General features: G+C 41.6%; 1 protein-coding gene across 3 annotated transcripts in view; it reads left to right on the plus strand.

Annotated features, from left to right (window-relative positions):
• Positions 1-903: 903 nt before the first annotated feature.
• The window catches only part of DTX2 (deltex E3 ubiquitin ligase 2), a 65,694-nt gene continuing 48,687 nt past the window's right edge, over positions 904-17,910 (plus strand). For 2 of the 3 annotated variants that reach the window (XM_075264825.1, XM_075264828.1), the window contains exons 1-2: positions 904-1,005; positions 4,880-5,282. In XM_075264825.1, coding sequence (XP_075120926.1) covers positions 4,982-5,282 — 301 coding nt within the window. In that variant the 5' untranslated portion in view covers positions 904-1,005; positions 4,880-4,981. Of the gene's footprint in view, positions 1,006-4,736; positions 4,774-4,879; positions 5,283-17,910 lie in introns of those variants that run through there. The other variant, XM_075264827.1, reaches the window with a different exon arrangement.

Raw genomic sequence — 17,910 nt, forward strand, 5'->3', positions numbered from 1 at the left:
TTATTATTACTTTCTAAGGGATCGTTCACATCTGCGCCCGGTCTCCGTTCTGCAGGTTTCTGTTTCCTGCACAAAACAGAGGCAGGAGATGGAAACCTGCAGGACTCTTTCATACCCATTCATTTGAATGGGTTTGAAAGATGTCCGGCCGTGAGCGGTGGTGAGCGTTTTATGCTCTCCGCCGCGAAACCGTTTTTTTTTTTAAATCGGACACAGAGTCGGACATGCAGTACTCTGTGTCTGGTTTTAAAAAAACGGTTTTGTGGCGGAGAGCATAAAACGCTCACCACCGCTCACGGCCGGACATCTTTCAAACCCATTCAAATGAATGGGTATGAAAGAGTCCTGCAGGTTTCCATCTCCTGCCTCTGTTTTGTGCAGAAGACGGAAAACTGAGAACGGAGACCGAACGCTAGTGTGAACCTAGCATAATATAATATTTTTTGTAATTTTATTTTATGGTGGTTCTACCTATTGACATTGCTTTTGTGTATCATTAAAGGGTTAAGAAAATATCAGTTACACATTTGTGTGAACGGGGCCTAAGTGTTTGCTTTAGATTTCACAATGCTTTTGAAGACTAAAAAAAAAAATCGCAAATTTTTGGCAATGTGTTAAATTTTTTTCTAAAAAAAAATTAAAAAATTCATTGTCACCTGCACACAAAAAGCCATCTCACCATATAAAGCTATAAGCACTGTATGGGAATATAACCGACGCTGTATAGAGGAGAGACATTTCAGGGGTGAGCCAGGACTAGAACTTGTGTCCGGCCGCAGCACCGCCCCGTCTCCCCATCACAGCCCAGTCCCCGCAGAGCCCATGTCTCTCTCCCTTTAGGTCGTTCACTGAATAGGAAGGAAATGGCAGAGGGGCGTCACGTGACCGCTCGCTACCACGTGACTCGTACGTCAGCCCTACCAGGTGCAGCTCCATTCTAGATACGGCCGAGCACCGAGTGAAGGAGCGAGTAGACAGTTCCTGGCGACGTTGGACCCGGCTTGTGTGAGTGCGCTCCCCCTGTCACTGGTCTCCGGAGATGGCAGCTCGTCCCTTCTGCCTCCATACAAGTGCTCCGTAGCGTCCGGCCTGCCTCGCTGCACAGGTTTCCTAGTAGTCTAGGGAACGCGGTGTGTAGCAAGTCTGTAGGGAAGTGAGGAAGTGGTTGTGTTGTGTGAGAGTACTGGAGGTCCATACACTTGTGTGCTGCTGGGGGAACTTATTATCTGCCTGTGTGGCTAGTTTGCAGTGTGGTAACCAAGTGTGAGCTTCTTAGTCATGGGGTGGCTCTCCCACCACTCCTTGTCAGGGACATGGACTGACAGGTGGTGACATGCCTGTTGTCATTTGGGTGTACTGCGTAACATCCTACTGTGGTGAGGCTGGAACACAAGTTGTCACAAGACTGTTGTTAGATCATTGTATAACACTATATCATGTCTAACTAAAGGCTGCCCTCATGCACAGGCTGGTAAAAATGGCAGTTTTATCCTTTCCATAACAGTCACAAGCTGGTCACTTGCTGTCCTGGATAAGATAAGATAATCCTTTAATAGTCCCACCATGGGGAAATTTCAGCGTGTTACAGCAGCATAGTAATACAGATACAGGATAATACAGAGTAATATGTTACAGACGTAGACACAGATAAGCTGAGAAGAGAAGATATACTAGGAGTCCATGGCAGCTAAGGAAAAACAGAAGAGAAAGAGGAAGACCTCATGGTCATCCTCATAATCATTAGTTCTCTGTGCGGAGAGCTCTTCGTTTGGTCTGATGTAGATTATACAGCCTGGTCGCGGTTGGAAGGAAGGACCTGCTATAGCGCTCCTTCTCACACTTGGGGTGAAGCAGACGGTCGCTTACAGTGCTGCCAAGTCCCATCAGGGTCCCATACATGGGGTGGGATTTGTTCCCCCGCATGGAGGTCACCACAGACAGTATCCTTCTGTCACCCACCACCTGTACTGGGTCCATTACTATGTGACCTGTCCAGAGTAGAAGAATTGGGAAACATATTGCTCTTCTGATTAGTAGTTTTATCGTATATGCAGGTTCAACAAATGGTAATCTCATAAGATCAGGAGTTTATTACTGTATTTGTAGTTTTTCCACACAAAAAAAATCCGGGATTATCCACTTTGTACTAAATCTACTAGTGTGCAGTAAACAAGTCACTATGTCTTCTGCTCCGCAGGTGCTGGCATAGATACCTGAAATTCAGCTGGAAAGCAGACAGCCTCTCTTGATCCAAGTCCCAGCATGCATCTGTCAGGGCTTGCTGTGAGTTGTAGTTTTACAACACTTGGAGATGGGATTTTCTCTAAGCCATGGCAGCAGTGATGACATGTGGATAAAGCAACAATCTTTTTCCATAGTGTATGCCCTGCTGCTTGTGACCTGCCTATTAGACAGCAGAAGAGCTACTCCCACTCTGTCATGTACTTTATGGAGCCCATTGGTTTGGACAGGCATAGTTGTAAACAGGATATCAGCTGATTCATGGGGGTTATAGTTTGGGCTGATATGACAAACCCTGTAACAATGCACTGTAGTATGATTGTGAACTTAGATCTACAAATACCAGCCATTACAGCATTGTCAGTAAAAAGGTGATTGTGTGCCGGAAGGCAAGGAATACTGGATTGGTAAGAGGAGTGTGAGCTCTGTTCATTGTAGTAATAAATTATGGATGAGGAAGGGTTTTTGTTCAGAGATAGATCTATCTATGTGTTTTTAAATTATATCCATAGAGATAAAATACCGTTTATCTTATAGAGTGTAATCTATAGTAACTTTGTAGATTGGAGAATGAAGAGGAATAGAGGAGAAAAAAGTGTGGTTTACGCTAGGTTCACACCTGCGTTTAGCTGTCCGTTCTGTGGTTTCCGTCTTCTGCATGCCAGAAGACAGAAACCACAGACCGGGTGCGGCGGTGAGCGTTTTATGCTCTCCGCCGCAAAACCGTTTTTTTAAAAATCCAGACACAGAGTACTGCATGTCCAACTCTGTGTCCGGATTATAAAACCCGGTTTCGCGGCGGAGAGCATAAAACGCTCATGGCCGGACAGCTTTCTCACCCATTCAAATGAATGGGTGAGAGAGACTCCTGCAGGTTTCCGTCTCCTGCTCTGTTTTATGCAGGAAACGGAAACCTGAAGTACGGAGTGCCGGGCGCAGATGTGAACGAGCCCTGAGACTCTAATTTGACCGCTGCTGGTTACATCTGTATTAGCAGGGCTGTGTAAGGCTGGTCTTACACGACCGTAGTTTAAGTCCGCAAATGGTCCGTAATTGAGGGTTTTCAATTGCGGACCATTTGCGGACACATTATACTCAATGCGGCCTCTTACACCACCGGATATTTTATCCATGGTGTGCCGGGCCACAACCGAGGTCTGCACTTTTTAGAACATGTCCATAATGGCTGCAATTCATAGCACTGCACGGACTCGCCCATAGAACTCTATGGGCGAGTGCGGCAGGTCACGGACATCTGCGGAGTGTAAGTTGATGATCAGCAACTAGTGTTGCTGATCAGCAACATGCAGACCGTAAAAGCATTACGGTCGTGTGTTAATAATCAACCTTAAAGGGGTTGTCGAGGCAAAAATGGGCAACCCTTTTAAGTGTTAAATTGAACAGGGGCAGTGAAAAAAAATTAAAAAAATCATACTCTCCTTTCCGCAGTGCTCTGGTACATGTGACCAATGAGGCCAATCACTGGCCTCATTGAAGGGCTTGCGATGTTACTACTGTGAACTGCCGGAGCTGAAGGACTGAAACACGCTTGGAGGCCACCAGAGCGCCAACCAGAAGTCCAAGCCGTACGTGAACACTGAAGCCATTCAGCAGCCTCCGTGAAAGGCATGCAATGGTTACTACGTATGCTGCCATTATCAGTCCCTTCCTGAGGCCGCTGATTGACCTCAGCAGAAGGGATCTGTGATGTCAAAGTCAGTGAGCAGTTTCACTTTGTGAAGACGTTGGAGCGGACCTCCCTGGCATATTTAAAATAAAAATTGCCTGGAGAGCCTCTTTAAGATTTCTTACTAATATATATTAAGGGATCGGGAAGTTGCCTGTGCAAAGCAGAGCTGGGAAGCCAGAACTCTCATTCGTATTTTTCCCAGCACCTGTGTCAACTCCCAGTTACACTATCAACTCCGGCCCATTCAGTAGAGTGGAGTTGCGACAGAGTCAGAGCATCAACAGGTGAGGCAAAGGAACAATGTTCTTGCTTCCACAGCTGCCCTCTGCACAGGTAACTGGGGTGCACTGGTCAGGTTTTTACTCTCTCAATGATTACTTTAGGTAAGGCCTAATCACACGAGAGGACCCGTTACATATATACATAAGTTTTGTTTGGCTCAAAATTTGCAAGATAAAAAAAAAAGTCTAAGGTGGATGTGAAAGGAATGGGAAATCTAAAGGAAACACTTGCTACTCTTCCTTCTGCTAAATCCACTCCTGGCTTTGACTCAAAAAATAACGGCCAAATCTGCAATAAAATAAAAAATCGCCTTTTCTGCAACGTGTGGCCTCAGCTTTAATGGATTATTCTGCCTTATGCTGTTCCCATAACTCCAATATAAAGGTGCTACAGAATCAGTTTACACTCTTTATGTTATGCTTCACAGTTAAAGAAAAGTGTATCTAGATGTGCCACCCCATAGCCCTTATTTGTCTTCAGCGTAGAGTAGCTCTACTTGGCTGTTTCTGTTAAGTCAGGGTAAGTGAAAACACCAGTAGCAGATTGTGTTTAGTGGCATGGTATGTTCTCACACACTTTGTTCTACTTATATCATTCTTCACAGGTACAGCTGGATTATATTAGCCATTCTATGAATTGAACAAGCTCTGATTTCTCTTCCTATAGGTCAAGAAGATGGTACATGGAGAAACCACTACGATTCCTTAAAGGATCATTTCAACGGTAGAACATTTGTTGTTTAACAAGGATAATTGTGCATCATACAGAATGGCTGCAGGCCCACCTCAAAGTGGGGGAGCTGCAGGCCCATCTGGACCTCCTACAAACCAGTGGAATTCAGGGTCTCTTGCAGTGGCTGTTTGGGAATGGCAAGATGAACTTGGTAAATGGAGACCGTACAACAGTAAAGTGAGCAACTATATTGAGCAATGTATGCAATCTTACCAGCAGCAGAAAAATACCCGTGCTCTTGGAAACAGCAATAGTATCGCACTTGGACAAGCTGATCCAAAGTTGGCTCCGTACATTATTGACATTGCAACGCTTGCGCAGTTTCGGCAAGACACAGGTAAGAGTGTGTGTTATAAGTTTTCATTAAATCCTTTTCAAATTGAATTAAATGAGGTCCACTTTTGCTAATGTGTAAAAATCTATCTATCCTATCTATCCTATCTATCCTATCTATCCTATCTATCCTATCTATCCTATCTATCCTATCTATCCTATCTATCCTATCTATCCTATCTATCCTATCTATCCTGCCTGTCACAGTGTATTTTGGACAAATCAGACACTGTAGACTTTTATACCAGGGAGTGTATGATTTCAGCCCTCTGATAGCTTCTCTGTAAGTGGTTTAGTTGTGAATGTATACTTGAAACTCGTATTTTTCCTTGGGGCTTCTTGTAAGCATCCTGAAATAAAATCTGCCTTGTGAGAGCAGATGCCTTTAAGTGCAGGATTCACAATTAAACTACTCAACAGAAATACTTGTATGGAGGCAGAAGGGACAGTTGAGCCCCTCATGGGAACAGTGATGGGTAGGGGGGTGGGATACAAGTTATTACAGGTGAATGGTCCTTTCAGCATCCCTACAAAACAATGAAGAGTCGGACAACCCTTTTTAATTAATGCCCATGAACTAACAAGTTAACAACTACATAATGTTAACGTTAATCCTATTAATATTATAAATGTGAACGTTTGTGAGTTTGGATGTTTGTGGGTTTGTGTGTTTGGATGTTTGTTCCTCAATCACGCAAAACCTGCTCGACCGATTTGGCTGAAATTTTCCACAAACATAGTCACTACACTCGATTGTGCAATAGGCTACTTTTCGTCACAACAGCGCACATACGTTTGTGCCAGGACCCCCACAAAACCCAAACTCACACCACCATCTCTGCAATCTCACACACTTTGGACCATAGCAAGCCACAAAATTCATATTGCCCTCTACAGCCTCGCCCCTAACCCCACACAATATCATATACATATACTTTACCACTTTGCCCCTCCCCTTAACGATACTCCAGGAGGCTCTCTTTAACGCTCCGGAGCAGTGATGTTTGCCGACCCCCACCGCTCTGACAATCCGCGACACCGCCCACCCATGTCAATACCCCTAGGAAGTCTAATAAATGCAAAAAAAAAAGTTTAAAAAAAAGTAAAAAAAAATATAAAAACAAATAAAAAGGATTAAAAATTCAAATCACCCCCCTTTCCCTAGAACACATATAAAAGTAGTTAAAAACTGTGAAACACATACATGTTAGGTATCCCCGCGTCCGAAATCGCCCGCTCTACAAAGCTATACAAATATTTTTCCTGTTCGGTAAACGCCGTAGCGGGAAAAATGGTCAAAAGTCCCAAACCGCCGTTTTTTCACTCTTTTGATTCTGATAAAAATTTGAATAAAAAGTGATCAAAGCAATTACATTTCCCGAAAATGATAGAACTAAAAAGTACACCCGACCCCGCAAAAAAAGACGCCCTATACATCCCTGTACACGGACGTATAAAAAAGTTACGGCTGTCGGAATATGACGACTTTTCAAAAAAAAATGTTTTAACACAGTTTTGGATTTTTTTAAGGGGTCAAAATGTAAATAAAACCATATAAATTTGGTATCCCCGGAATCGTAACGAAACACAGAATACAGGGGACGTGTCATTTTGGTTGCACAGTGAACGCCGTAAAACCAAAGCCCCTAAGAAAGTTGCAGAAATGCATTTTTTTGTCAAATCCACCCCAGTCAGAATTTTTTCCCTGCTTCCCAGTACATTATATAGAATAATTAATGGTGGCATCATGAAGAAAAATTTGTCCCAAGAAAAATTAAGACCTCATATGACTCTGGGAGCGGAGAAATAAAAAAGTTATGGGGTTTAGAAGGAGGGGAGTCAAAAATAAAAAACCAAAATCAAAAAATGCCATCGACGGGAAGGGGTTAACTTCAAATACTTCTGTCCCAAAGTCACTATATAACATTTCTCACAACACCGTATAGCAGCTCAAATACAAAGTAACGTCAACACAAAAGTCTCACGTAATCTCTGAATTATAGCAAAAACAAGATACAAAATTACATTTCATATCCCATACCTTATACACAGTACGAAAACCTTACCCACGCCTGTATATACCCACTGCTACAATCACCGCAGACAAAGTCGCGGGTACCAGCTAGTATATTATAATGTGATGTTAAAGTTTTAAGTGAAAGACAGTATTTTCTTTTGTTGTTGCATAATGATTCTATCTATGTTGTTGCATAATTATTCTACCTATGACTGTAAATTCCCCTAAACAAGACTGACTGATGGGAACTGTAATTTGGTCTCATGGGGGATTTCCTGCGAAGCAGTGTAAGAATGTGAAACTCAGTCATGTATCAGTCATGGAGTAGATAGTTTCATACTTTAGAAAAGGCTTGGCTAGGACATGTTACATTTTTTCTTTTTTTTTTTTTTTTTTTTTAAGTAGCAAACATATTTAGAAAGGGTGAAATCTTTTTAGTCACGAGTTATCAAATATACTTGTTTTATGACAGCACCAACATTAAAGAGAAACTCGAACTCTCCTTACTGTAATTATTTATTCAGTAATGCCTAAAAATTCCAAAACAAATAATTGCAGCAAACATTGTTCTTCTATTTTAGAACACTATGTAAAGGTGCCTAGCAATGGGTAACGTAAGCTAGATTGTCCTTTGGAGTTCAAGTTACATGAGAAGGTGGTGTTGCAGCTTTTTTTTTTTTTGCAGAGTTTGCTGCAGTTTTCTGAGCCAAAGGCAAGAATGGATACAGAAGAAATGGGGCCCTATTCACATCTGCGTTTGGGTTTCCATTCGTGGAGTCCACTAGGGGACCCCCCCCCCCCCAAACGGAAACCTATATGCATTAAAAAGCAGTTACCATCAGAAAACCCACAGACCCCATAGACTATACTGTGGTCTGCGTGGTTTCCGCTCGGTCTCTGCGCGGACGGAGAGAAAAGTGCTGCTTGCAGGTCTTCTCTCCGCATATTTCGAGCAGAAACCACATGGACCCCGTTATAGTCTATTGGGTCCACGGGTTTCTCAGGTAACCGCTATTTAATGTGTATAGATTTCCTTTTGGGGGATCCCCAAGCCGACTCCTCGAACGCAGATGTGAATAGGCCTAAGACTTCTATCTTTCTGCTCCATACTCTCCTGGCTTTGTGTGAAAAAGATCCAGGAAAATCTGCAACAAAAAAAGCTGTGTTTTCAAAACATTGGGCCTCAGTCTTAGGGTACATTCACACTGAGTAAACGCTAACTGATTCTGAATGTAAAACACGTTCAGAATCAGTGCGTACAAAGCAGATCCCATTCATTTCAATGGGACCCGGCATACGTGCGCTCCCCATTGAAATGAATGGGCTGCTTTTTTTTTCTCTACGAAGTGAATGGGAAGTGCTTGCGTGTACGACTCAGAATGAGCCGAGTGAGCCGTACACGCGAGCGCTTCCCATTCACTTCAATGGGAGCGCTCGTATGCCGGGTCCCATTGAAATGAATGGGATCTGCTTTATAGGCGCTGATTCTGAACGTGTTTTCACGTTCAGAATCAGTCAGCGTATCCATAGTGTGAATGCACGCTGCGCGCTTTTTTTGTTGTTGTTGTTGTTACTGCGCACTCTCTCTCAACACCTGTGATTGTGGTGAGACATGGAAGATGGTGCTTCGAGCCATGAGGTATGCACGTTCTTCCTGCAGTTTTCCCATATTGTGAGAGGCTGTGGGCTGGTGTTGTCTGGGGCTGTACATAGTCTGTTGCTTTTTGCTTATTCTTCTCTTAACTATGTTGGGACATGATACAACAACGGGGGCATCCTGAAGGGGAGTGGATGATCAAATTGTAAATGTCACTACAGTATTACTGGTCTTGTGATATTGCACTACACATGCCCAGTAACTAGTGCCCCACTCTGACTTGCTGGCATATGTACTTTTTGTAAAGTTGCAGCAACAGTTTGTGTAAACTCTTAGCCTACATTTACACAATAGTGAAAAATGCCAGTGACTGCAGTCTTTTTAGCAGCTATTACACGGCTGCATTAACCCCTTCTCGCAATTTCACGTACATATGCATCATTGAATGTAGGTAATTACCGCATCCCCACGTACATGTACGTGATGGTGATCGAGTTGACTCAGAAGCAGAGCACGTGCAATCACCATGGGAGCCCAGCTGTAACTGACAGCCAGGCTCCCGCTGCAACAGCCAGGACGGTGATAACATTGATCCCTACTGTTAAACCCTTAAGATGCTGCTATCAATAGCGACCACTGCATCTTAAGGACTTGGCAGTGAAACTGGCACTCCATTGTGCCCTGGCACTGTAATCACAGGCTGCCGATGGGTTGCTATGGCAACTGAGAGCCTTACAAAGGCTCCCGTGACTGTCATCATAGACTTTCTATTAGGACCTGCTAGAGGCATGTACAATTAAGTAACAGGTACAATACACTGCAATACTCCAATACAAATTGTAGTATTTTGGACAGGTGATCAAGCCCCCTACTGGTAAAGTATGCTAGGTAGACATGGGGGGGAAGCAAAAATAAAATGAATAAAATATATATTTTTAAAAAAAGTAACAAAAACACTAAAATAAACACAAACCCAATTTTCCCCATTAAAATCTTTTGCATGTTTTAAAAAATATACTGTAAATGGAAAAAATTACACATATTTGGTATTGCCACTTCTATAACAACCTGACATATTATTATTACAATTTTCACCCGCATGATGAATGGTGTAAAAAATACTGCCAAAATCGCCATTTTTGTTCATCCTGTGATCCAAAAACAGAATAGTAAACATTCAATAAGTCGTTGGAATCCTAAAATACCAATAAAATTTTTGTTATCCTGAAAAATTGATGGAACAGTAAAAAAGTTATGAGTTTCAGAATATAGCAATTCTAAAGCTAATGCTTTTCTTAAGAGTTTTTAGACTCCTAGTAATAAGACATTAAAAGTCCTGTACATATTTGGTATCACTGTAATCATATTGACCCGAAGAATAAATTAAGAATGTTATTTTTACCAAAGAATGAACGCAAAATAGATATTGCAAAATTTCTGTTCTTTGCCTTTCTCTGAGTTAAAAAAATAAATAAAAAAGTGTAATTAAATGATGTTGTAAAAATGATGCTGTTAAAAAAAAACAAAAAAAAAAAAAACTACCCCCCCCCCCCAAATAACGAGCTCAAGTATGGGTAGGTCAACATAAAAAAAAGTTAAAGCTATGAGATAATAAATAAGATGATAAAAAGAATGAAAAATAATGCTGTCCTTAAGGCAAAAATAGGCTGTGTCCTTAAAGGGGTTGTCCCATAACAAGGATCCTATCTAGACTGCTAGTTTGTGTGGATTTAAGACTTTTCCTAAATACATTGCTTCATTGAAACTGCTTTGTTTGGCCGCTATCTTAATTTATTCACTGTTTACACTCAGTTTCTATGGCCACGGGACTTATCTGCTCAGTTCCCAAGTGAGGTAGCTCCCTGCTCTCGGGGGGGGGGGGGGGGGGGGGGGGGGGGGGGAGGGAGGGGCTGAGTGCTTGGCAGCAGCTCTGTGCTGTGTATATCTGACAAGTAACAGAGCTCCTCAGATAGGGGTGGGGGGAGGTGAGTGCTCTGGGATTACTGTGCTGTCTATCTTGAGCTCTTCCACTTATCAGCTGGTTTAATTGAATTTGGCTCATAAGGGCTGAGATAAGGAGTCCATTACCTCTGTATGTAATGCAAGTTGACTCAAATCCAGCTCTGCTACATCAGTTTCCATATCCTCTTTATACTGTGGTAATGCATTTACAACCAATCACTCATTACTGACTGCAAACACAGCAGATAGCAGAGCAAGTGAAACCCTGCCCACCAATGTGCTGAGAAAACCAGAAAGTGAACAGAGCACACAGCCTGCAGGTTGGTGAACAAGGGTTATGGGAATACCCCTTTAAGGGTTAAATTAACATGTGAAAGGGGGCTATTCAGATGATTAAAAACAAATTAAAAATTTGGGGGTCGTTTTAAGGAACCATCAAAAAGTAGGTCATGTCCTATTTTTTATTTATTTATTTTTTTTGTTTAGGTTTATTTTCACAGAAAATGCCAATTTTTCCCAGCTGTTTCCAACCACTGTCTAGAATCTAGGTGCTAGCACTTGTGCTTTACAGTAGTACTAACAGCCTGTTGACAACACCTAACCTTTGTATTTGTCTTATAGATTTACTTACACTTCTAGTTGCACAACAGCAGACAGAGCCCGACTGCTGTGTTGCTGGAACTGTGCTGGGACTTGTGGTTCTATAATAGCGGGTGTCTGTATGGAGCCCCAGCTTCTAGACATATTACACATTTTAGTTCTAGATTTGATAACCTTTATAGTTTCAAAGTGCAAGTTAAAGTAAAACCTGACAACTCTACCAGGAGGCTCCCAGAAACGGGGGTGACCACCCAGACAGCTAAGAAAGACTCCAATACATCATTTGGCACATTGTGTGTTGGTCATGTCCCAAAAAGAGGGCGTGATTAGTACATCGTAGTCGCGTCACAAAAGTGTAACTTTGTAAGGTAAGGGGGGTGTGACTTTTATTTACAGCAGGGGTCTGGAACCTTTTATGTATTGTGCACTGATTGACTTTATTTAAAAAAAATAAAATATGAAGCAGTCATTGTGCAATACAGTAATTGTAAAAGCTTTGACCCCCCCCCATATGAAAGTTATATAATTCACACCATTGTGCATACAGTAACCAATTAACTGATTATTGAAATTAAAAATTTCATCAGTGATTCTCGTTCCTTTTTTTTTTTTTTTTTTTGTGGTGTAGAGGTGATTCCTCTCTGGTGGATATGACTGTTGGCTGAACACAGTACCCAGAATGATCTGCCTGAATGATATCCCTCACATAGCACAGTCTTTTTTTTTTTTTTTTTTTTTTCTTTCCATAAACCCATACAAATATGTACAGCCTTGCTGAAAGGAAGAAACACCCATCTTAGTGTCTTTAGTTGCCGTATTATACTTTACTTTCTGCACTTGCTTCAAGGTACAAAAACAAATTGAACAGGCAATTGTTGTCCTTTGACTAGGCTAGCTCACAGCCCAGACACTAGGACGTCATGCCGCATGCTTTAACTCTTATTGCTTCCTCCCCTACAACTTGTTTGCATGGCCCATGAGAGAGGGGTTACGTGGAGTTCTCCCAGAAATGCCTCTGCAAAAATGTTGGTTACAGTTCATGCAAAGGGGTTCGTATCAACTTTTTCTAAAGCTGTGAAAGACAAAACTGTCCAGTATTACAGTAATAAGGACGATGGCTATAGACTGCAAAAGTATCTAATTCAGTCATTTACAAAATAACCGGTACAGCATATACCAATCCTCCTTATTAATGTTACTGGAGACATTCCAATCTTAAAATGAAAAAGCTATGTGGTAGGCCCAGCATTAACAGCAATGGCTAAAGCAACTTTGCTACTGAGTAACTCGGTAATTTAGTATAAGGAAAATTGTTTGTTTTTGTACCGTGTTAGCCAGTGGTTATGAAATATAAAAAAACAAAAAACTTGCAAGTCTTCAGTAGGTGATACCTTTTTTTTAATGGCTAATTCATAGTGATGACAGAATATGACGTTTCGAAGCTTCCTCTGGCTTCTTCTTCAGAAGTTTTTTTTTTTGGTTTTTTTTTTATACTAGGTAATTTAGTGAGGCTAGGGACAGAATGGGTGAGTTTGCTGCACACAAAGTACCCAATGGGTTCAATTCAACACATTAATGAAGGATTGTTTTAGGACACTTCTGTTTTTACATGCCACCCCATACCACTTATTTTTGCTTTGGGTAATTCACATATGAAAAATCCTATCTGGAAAGCATACAGTTAGTGACATATCCTGTAACCAATAGCAGTGTGCAGCAGGATGGCATGGATGTAATTGGAATAATTGCAGTAAGGAAGTATTATCGATTAATTGCCCAGCCCTACTAAACCGTATACTCCTGTTGTGAGCTGTCAGAAAGCTGCAGAATACCTTTAAATCTAACAATGGAAAATATATCCTAATGTATTAACCAGTTAACACATGGGTTTGCATATATGGACTAAAACAGGGCTGTCCCTCATTTTACTGTAGTGGGTAGCACAGTTGTTCAAAGCTGTGGAGACACATTGCTGTTTTTTCCCAAAGTCTTTTCAGACTCCAGAATATAATAATCGGTGACTGAGAGGTGATATCAATGTAAAAAAACCTCTGTTAATTACCTATACCTGGCTCCTCTGCACTCCTCGGTGTTGTCAGCCATCTTCAATGATGATGGCAGGCCCCGGTCGTGGGACGTCACAGAAGAAGGCCCGAAGCCTGTTTGGAACCCGGAAAGGTAAGTAACTGTTGTGTTTTTTTGTTTTTTTTTAATGTTCCCTTACCTCTCCCGGGCCTCCGATCATAATACTCAGGTGTCTAAAAAGATATCTCCCCCCCCCCCCCCCCCTCCCCGAGTGTAATAGTAGTGTTTGTGGGGCCCGCGGTGTCTCGGATAACGGCTTATAAAAAAAATACTGAAAGGGCCTTAAATGTTTGTTGAGGTTATTAAAGCTGTATTCTTGACTTTTTCTTCAGCTAGTCAAGTGTGTATAGAGTGCAAAGAGGAATTTGTCAGTGTCATCTTCTCCATGAGACGGATGGGCGTAGAGTATCTGTTTTTGTTATTCCTTAACATGATTATCATTTCTTGGAATAAGATCACATAGCAAGGCGTTGTTCCTTTCGATTCCCAGGGGAGATTTCAGCTCTTCCTCACTCACTTAAAAGGAAATGGTATACACGTATGCACTCAAACATTGCATTCTTGATCATTTTTGAAGATGATGATTTACATATAATTTTTAGCTAAATAAGAAAGGGTGTTTCCAAGTTGTAATTATTTTTTGAATATTTTTGGTTATAGATAGTGTGGAAATTAATTTTTGTAGTTGAGACCAAATATAAATGTACCTTTTTGACGAAATGTGTGACCAGTACAGTCTCTGTTACAATCCTGGTGCTGTTGATTGTGTACATGACCTGATTGGTTAGCCACACCCACCATCTGTGTGATGTCTTCACTGATGAAATTTGTCTAAACTTTGCTAGATGTTAGGAAGCAAATGAGCAGCAGGCTATATAGTGAGTCTCAGCACTAGACACACTAATGAAATGGTAAAATAAAACTCCGCTTAACATCCAGTGCACTCCGAGCTGCACCAAACCCGACCCTCCAGAGATGTTCACCAAAGCCCCTGATGGTGGAGATGGACTAGGAAGCTAAAGTCAGGCGGGTAGATTACAGGTTAGAGAGTGCAGGACGCACAGCGCACCACTAGTAGTAGAGGTAATCCAGGAGAGAGCTCAAACAAGCCGGGTCGGTAACAGGAGAGCAGAGTGGTATCAAATCACGATCAAGGAGCAGGAGTCTGTAAGCAAGCCAAAGTTGAAGCGAGAGTGTGGAGGACAGAGCCAGGAGATGAAAGCAGTGCCGGGAACGAAACCAAGAAGTCAAGCAGGACGCACACAGAGTACTGGAGAGTAGAGCTGGCGTCCAGTAGAGACCGAATTGCCAGCGGTGAGCGGAAGTGAAGAATAAATAATTTGTCAGACCCAATACTAACCCTTCACCGGAAGAAGAAAGGTCCCGGTCCGTGTTAGGAGATGGTCAACAACCCCTCCATGCCGCTGTGGAGCTTTTAGCGCTGCTCCTAATAATAGAGCTGTCTGGAGTAGGTGGGGGCAGGTCCTAAACACCAGCACCTGTTCACAATAGTGATTTGAAAGCAGCAAGGTTAGATAAGCACTTCTTCTTTTGTTTTGTTTTTAAAGGGGCTCTATCATTGGGAAAACTCATTTTTTAACTAAACCTATACTTGCATAGCCTTTAGAAAGGCAATTCCACACATACCTTTTGTATGCTAATCCCCTCAGTAGTTTTTGAATGAGCCCGTTTTTATTCATATGCTAATTGGCCTCCAGTGTGCACCGGAAGTCTAGCCCAGGCTGCTGATTACTCACCTCACATCAAAAATTTTAAATGCAGAAAAAGCCAATGGAAGAAGACATCGCAGGGAGACATGTCAGAAGAAGACAGAGGCCAGCGCTAGAATGTTTTCTCGCAGCACTGGGGATGCCCCCAGTCCTGTTTGAGTCCTGGGGACGCCCCTAGTGCTGTGAGAAAACTAATTTACATACCAAAAAAAAAAAGGGGATATCTATTGAACGGCGGTGCGGAGAGGACTTCTAAAGGTAGGAGAAGAATAGCCTTTCGTAATGCTATTCCGTGTTAGGGAGAAAAAAATAGGATTCAAATGATTGAATCCCTTTAACTTCTAACAGCGAGTGCATTCTTACTCTGTAGAATTGTCCACACTTTCCTAAAGCTTTTAGCATTCTATATAATAGATATGTGATATAATGCAGCATAGTGCATATGAATTACATACCTGTCCTTGTGCCAATAACTGCATAAAAAAAAATTAAAAGGCTTAGTGGATTTCACTGTGGCCATTGATTAATATAACGATGACATATTTACAAACCAAGGAACAAAAAGCAACCAGTTATGTGTGACTTGACATCCGGGATTGGAATTTTTTTCTTTGTAGATTGTGATCCCTATATGGGGCTCACAATTTACTTTTTTTTTTTTTTTTTTCCTATCAGTACGTCTTTGTAGAATTGGAGGAAATCCACAAAAACACGGGGAGAACATACAAACTCCTTGCAGATGTTGTTCCTGGCAAGTTTCGAACCCAGGACTCCAGCACTGCAAGGCTGCAGTGCTAACCCCTGAGCCCTCATGTTGCCCTGAGATTGGAATTTGAAGCGGTCATTAATCTTTTACAGCATCAGATTAAATAATCTACTGTAGTGAGAGAGTGAAGAATCTACAGACTGAGGCTTGTCTTCCCATCATCTGACATACACAGTGCACCCTTACAGAGCTAAAATCAGACACCGCATAGTTGTGCTTCCTTCCTGTCTTTTTAAAAGATGTGGCAACTTTTTTTTCCACTGTGTAATCTGCTATGGTTTATCTATATATTTGAGTACGGTAAGTAATTTGATTTCTTCATCATCTGGTATTTCTGTGTAGGCTACAAAGAATAGCTGCATGGGTGATTTAGACCTCAATTTAATCCCTGTAAAAACTGTAAATTTTTCATTCCGATGGTTTTCTGGAGGGCAGCAATCAGTCAAAGATGGCAGCACCTGTGGCACCTGCACACTTCAGATGCCGCAGTCGCATTTATCCGCAGCATCTAAAGTGCAATAGATGTCATCATCGATTGCGTTGTTAGTGTCTGGTTCTGACTGTTATACAGCCGGCATCTGCTGTGTATGGAGAGGACTCAGAAGCATACATTCCCATGCAACCAATTACATACTAGCATTTAATTTGTTTTGCGTACGTTAGGTTCACACCTACATAGTTTTTTTTTTTTCTATTTTTTTTTTTAGCAAAAATCTAATCTGCTTAAAAAAGCGGTTACCCTCTATGGACCACATAGACTATAATGAGGTTACGTCCTGGTAATTTTAAAGCGCAATGTGGAACGGAATCCTCAGGCGGAGGTGTGAACCTAGCCTTACTTGTATAGCACCATGATCTTCTGCAGTGCTTTACAGATCTTGTCCACACTATCTCATATTGGACTCACAATCTAAATCCCTGATCACAATTTAGCGTGTGAAACAAAGTGAGAACATACTATCATAATGTTGTCCTTGGCTAGATTTCAACCTAGGACTCCAGCGTTGCAAGGCAACAGCACTAACTACTGAGCCATCATACAAAGTGTTTCTTATAATACTGGCCATAAATGGGATATTTTTTTATACCCATGTGACCAATGACTTACTACAAATTATTATTACGTACTATTACACTATGACATACTGTTATATACTATTACGTCCTTTGTATTAATGGAGTTCAAAAGCAGTTAATTTATTTTGCTTGACTACTACTGCGGTGCCCAGTCTCCATTGCTAAAAGGAGTTCCTGTATTTCTCTCCCTCCCCCCCCTTCACCCCTGCTGAACGGGCCTGAGAACTATTACAATATTTATGCAGATCAGGTAATCTGCAGATGCTTGTACAGAACAATAAGGTGATAGCTGTGTGTTTTACATAGAGAGATAACAGACTGGGTTAAATCAGCAAAACTGACATTAGCTGAACTGATTGTCCTGCGGGCAAGAGCAGTGAGTGAGTGACTTGTCCTACAGATCCGTAGTTATGGTAATGCCAGTGAAGCCATCACCTAAAAACAAAACAAAAAATACCGTATTTTTCGGACTATAAGACGCACCCAGGTTTTAGAGGAGAAAAATAGGGGAAAAAATTTTTTCAGACAAAAAATGGTAAAATATTTAATGTATGAGAGTTGTAGTTTTGGAACAGCTGCAAGGCCACATTGACAGGTGACCCTGCAGCTGTACGGGGATGTATAGGGCATTTTTTTTGTGGGGCCAGGTGTACTTTTTAGTTATACCATTTTGGGAAATATTTATTGCTTAGATCACCTATTATTTAATTCAGAGGCAAAACAGAGAGGAAAAACCCAGCGGTTTAGCACTTTTGAGTTTGACGTTCACTGTACATAAAACTATTAGTAGACCGGGCA

The sequence above is a fragment of the Leptodactylus fuscus genome, chromosome 2 (assembly GCF_031893055.1).
Source record: "Leptodactylus fuscus isolate aLepFus1 chromosome 2, aLepFus1.hap2, whole genome shotgun sequence".
Lineage (NCBI taxonomy): Eukaryota > Metazoa > Chordata > Amphibia > Anura > Leptodactylidae > Leptodactylus > Leptodactylus fuscus.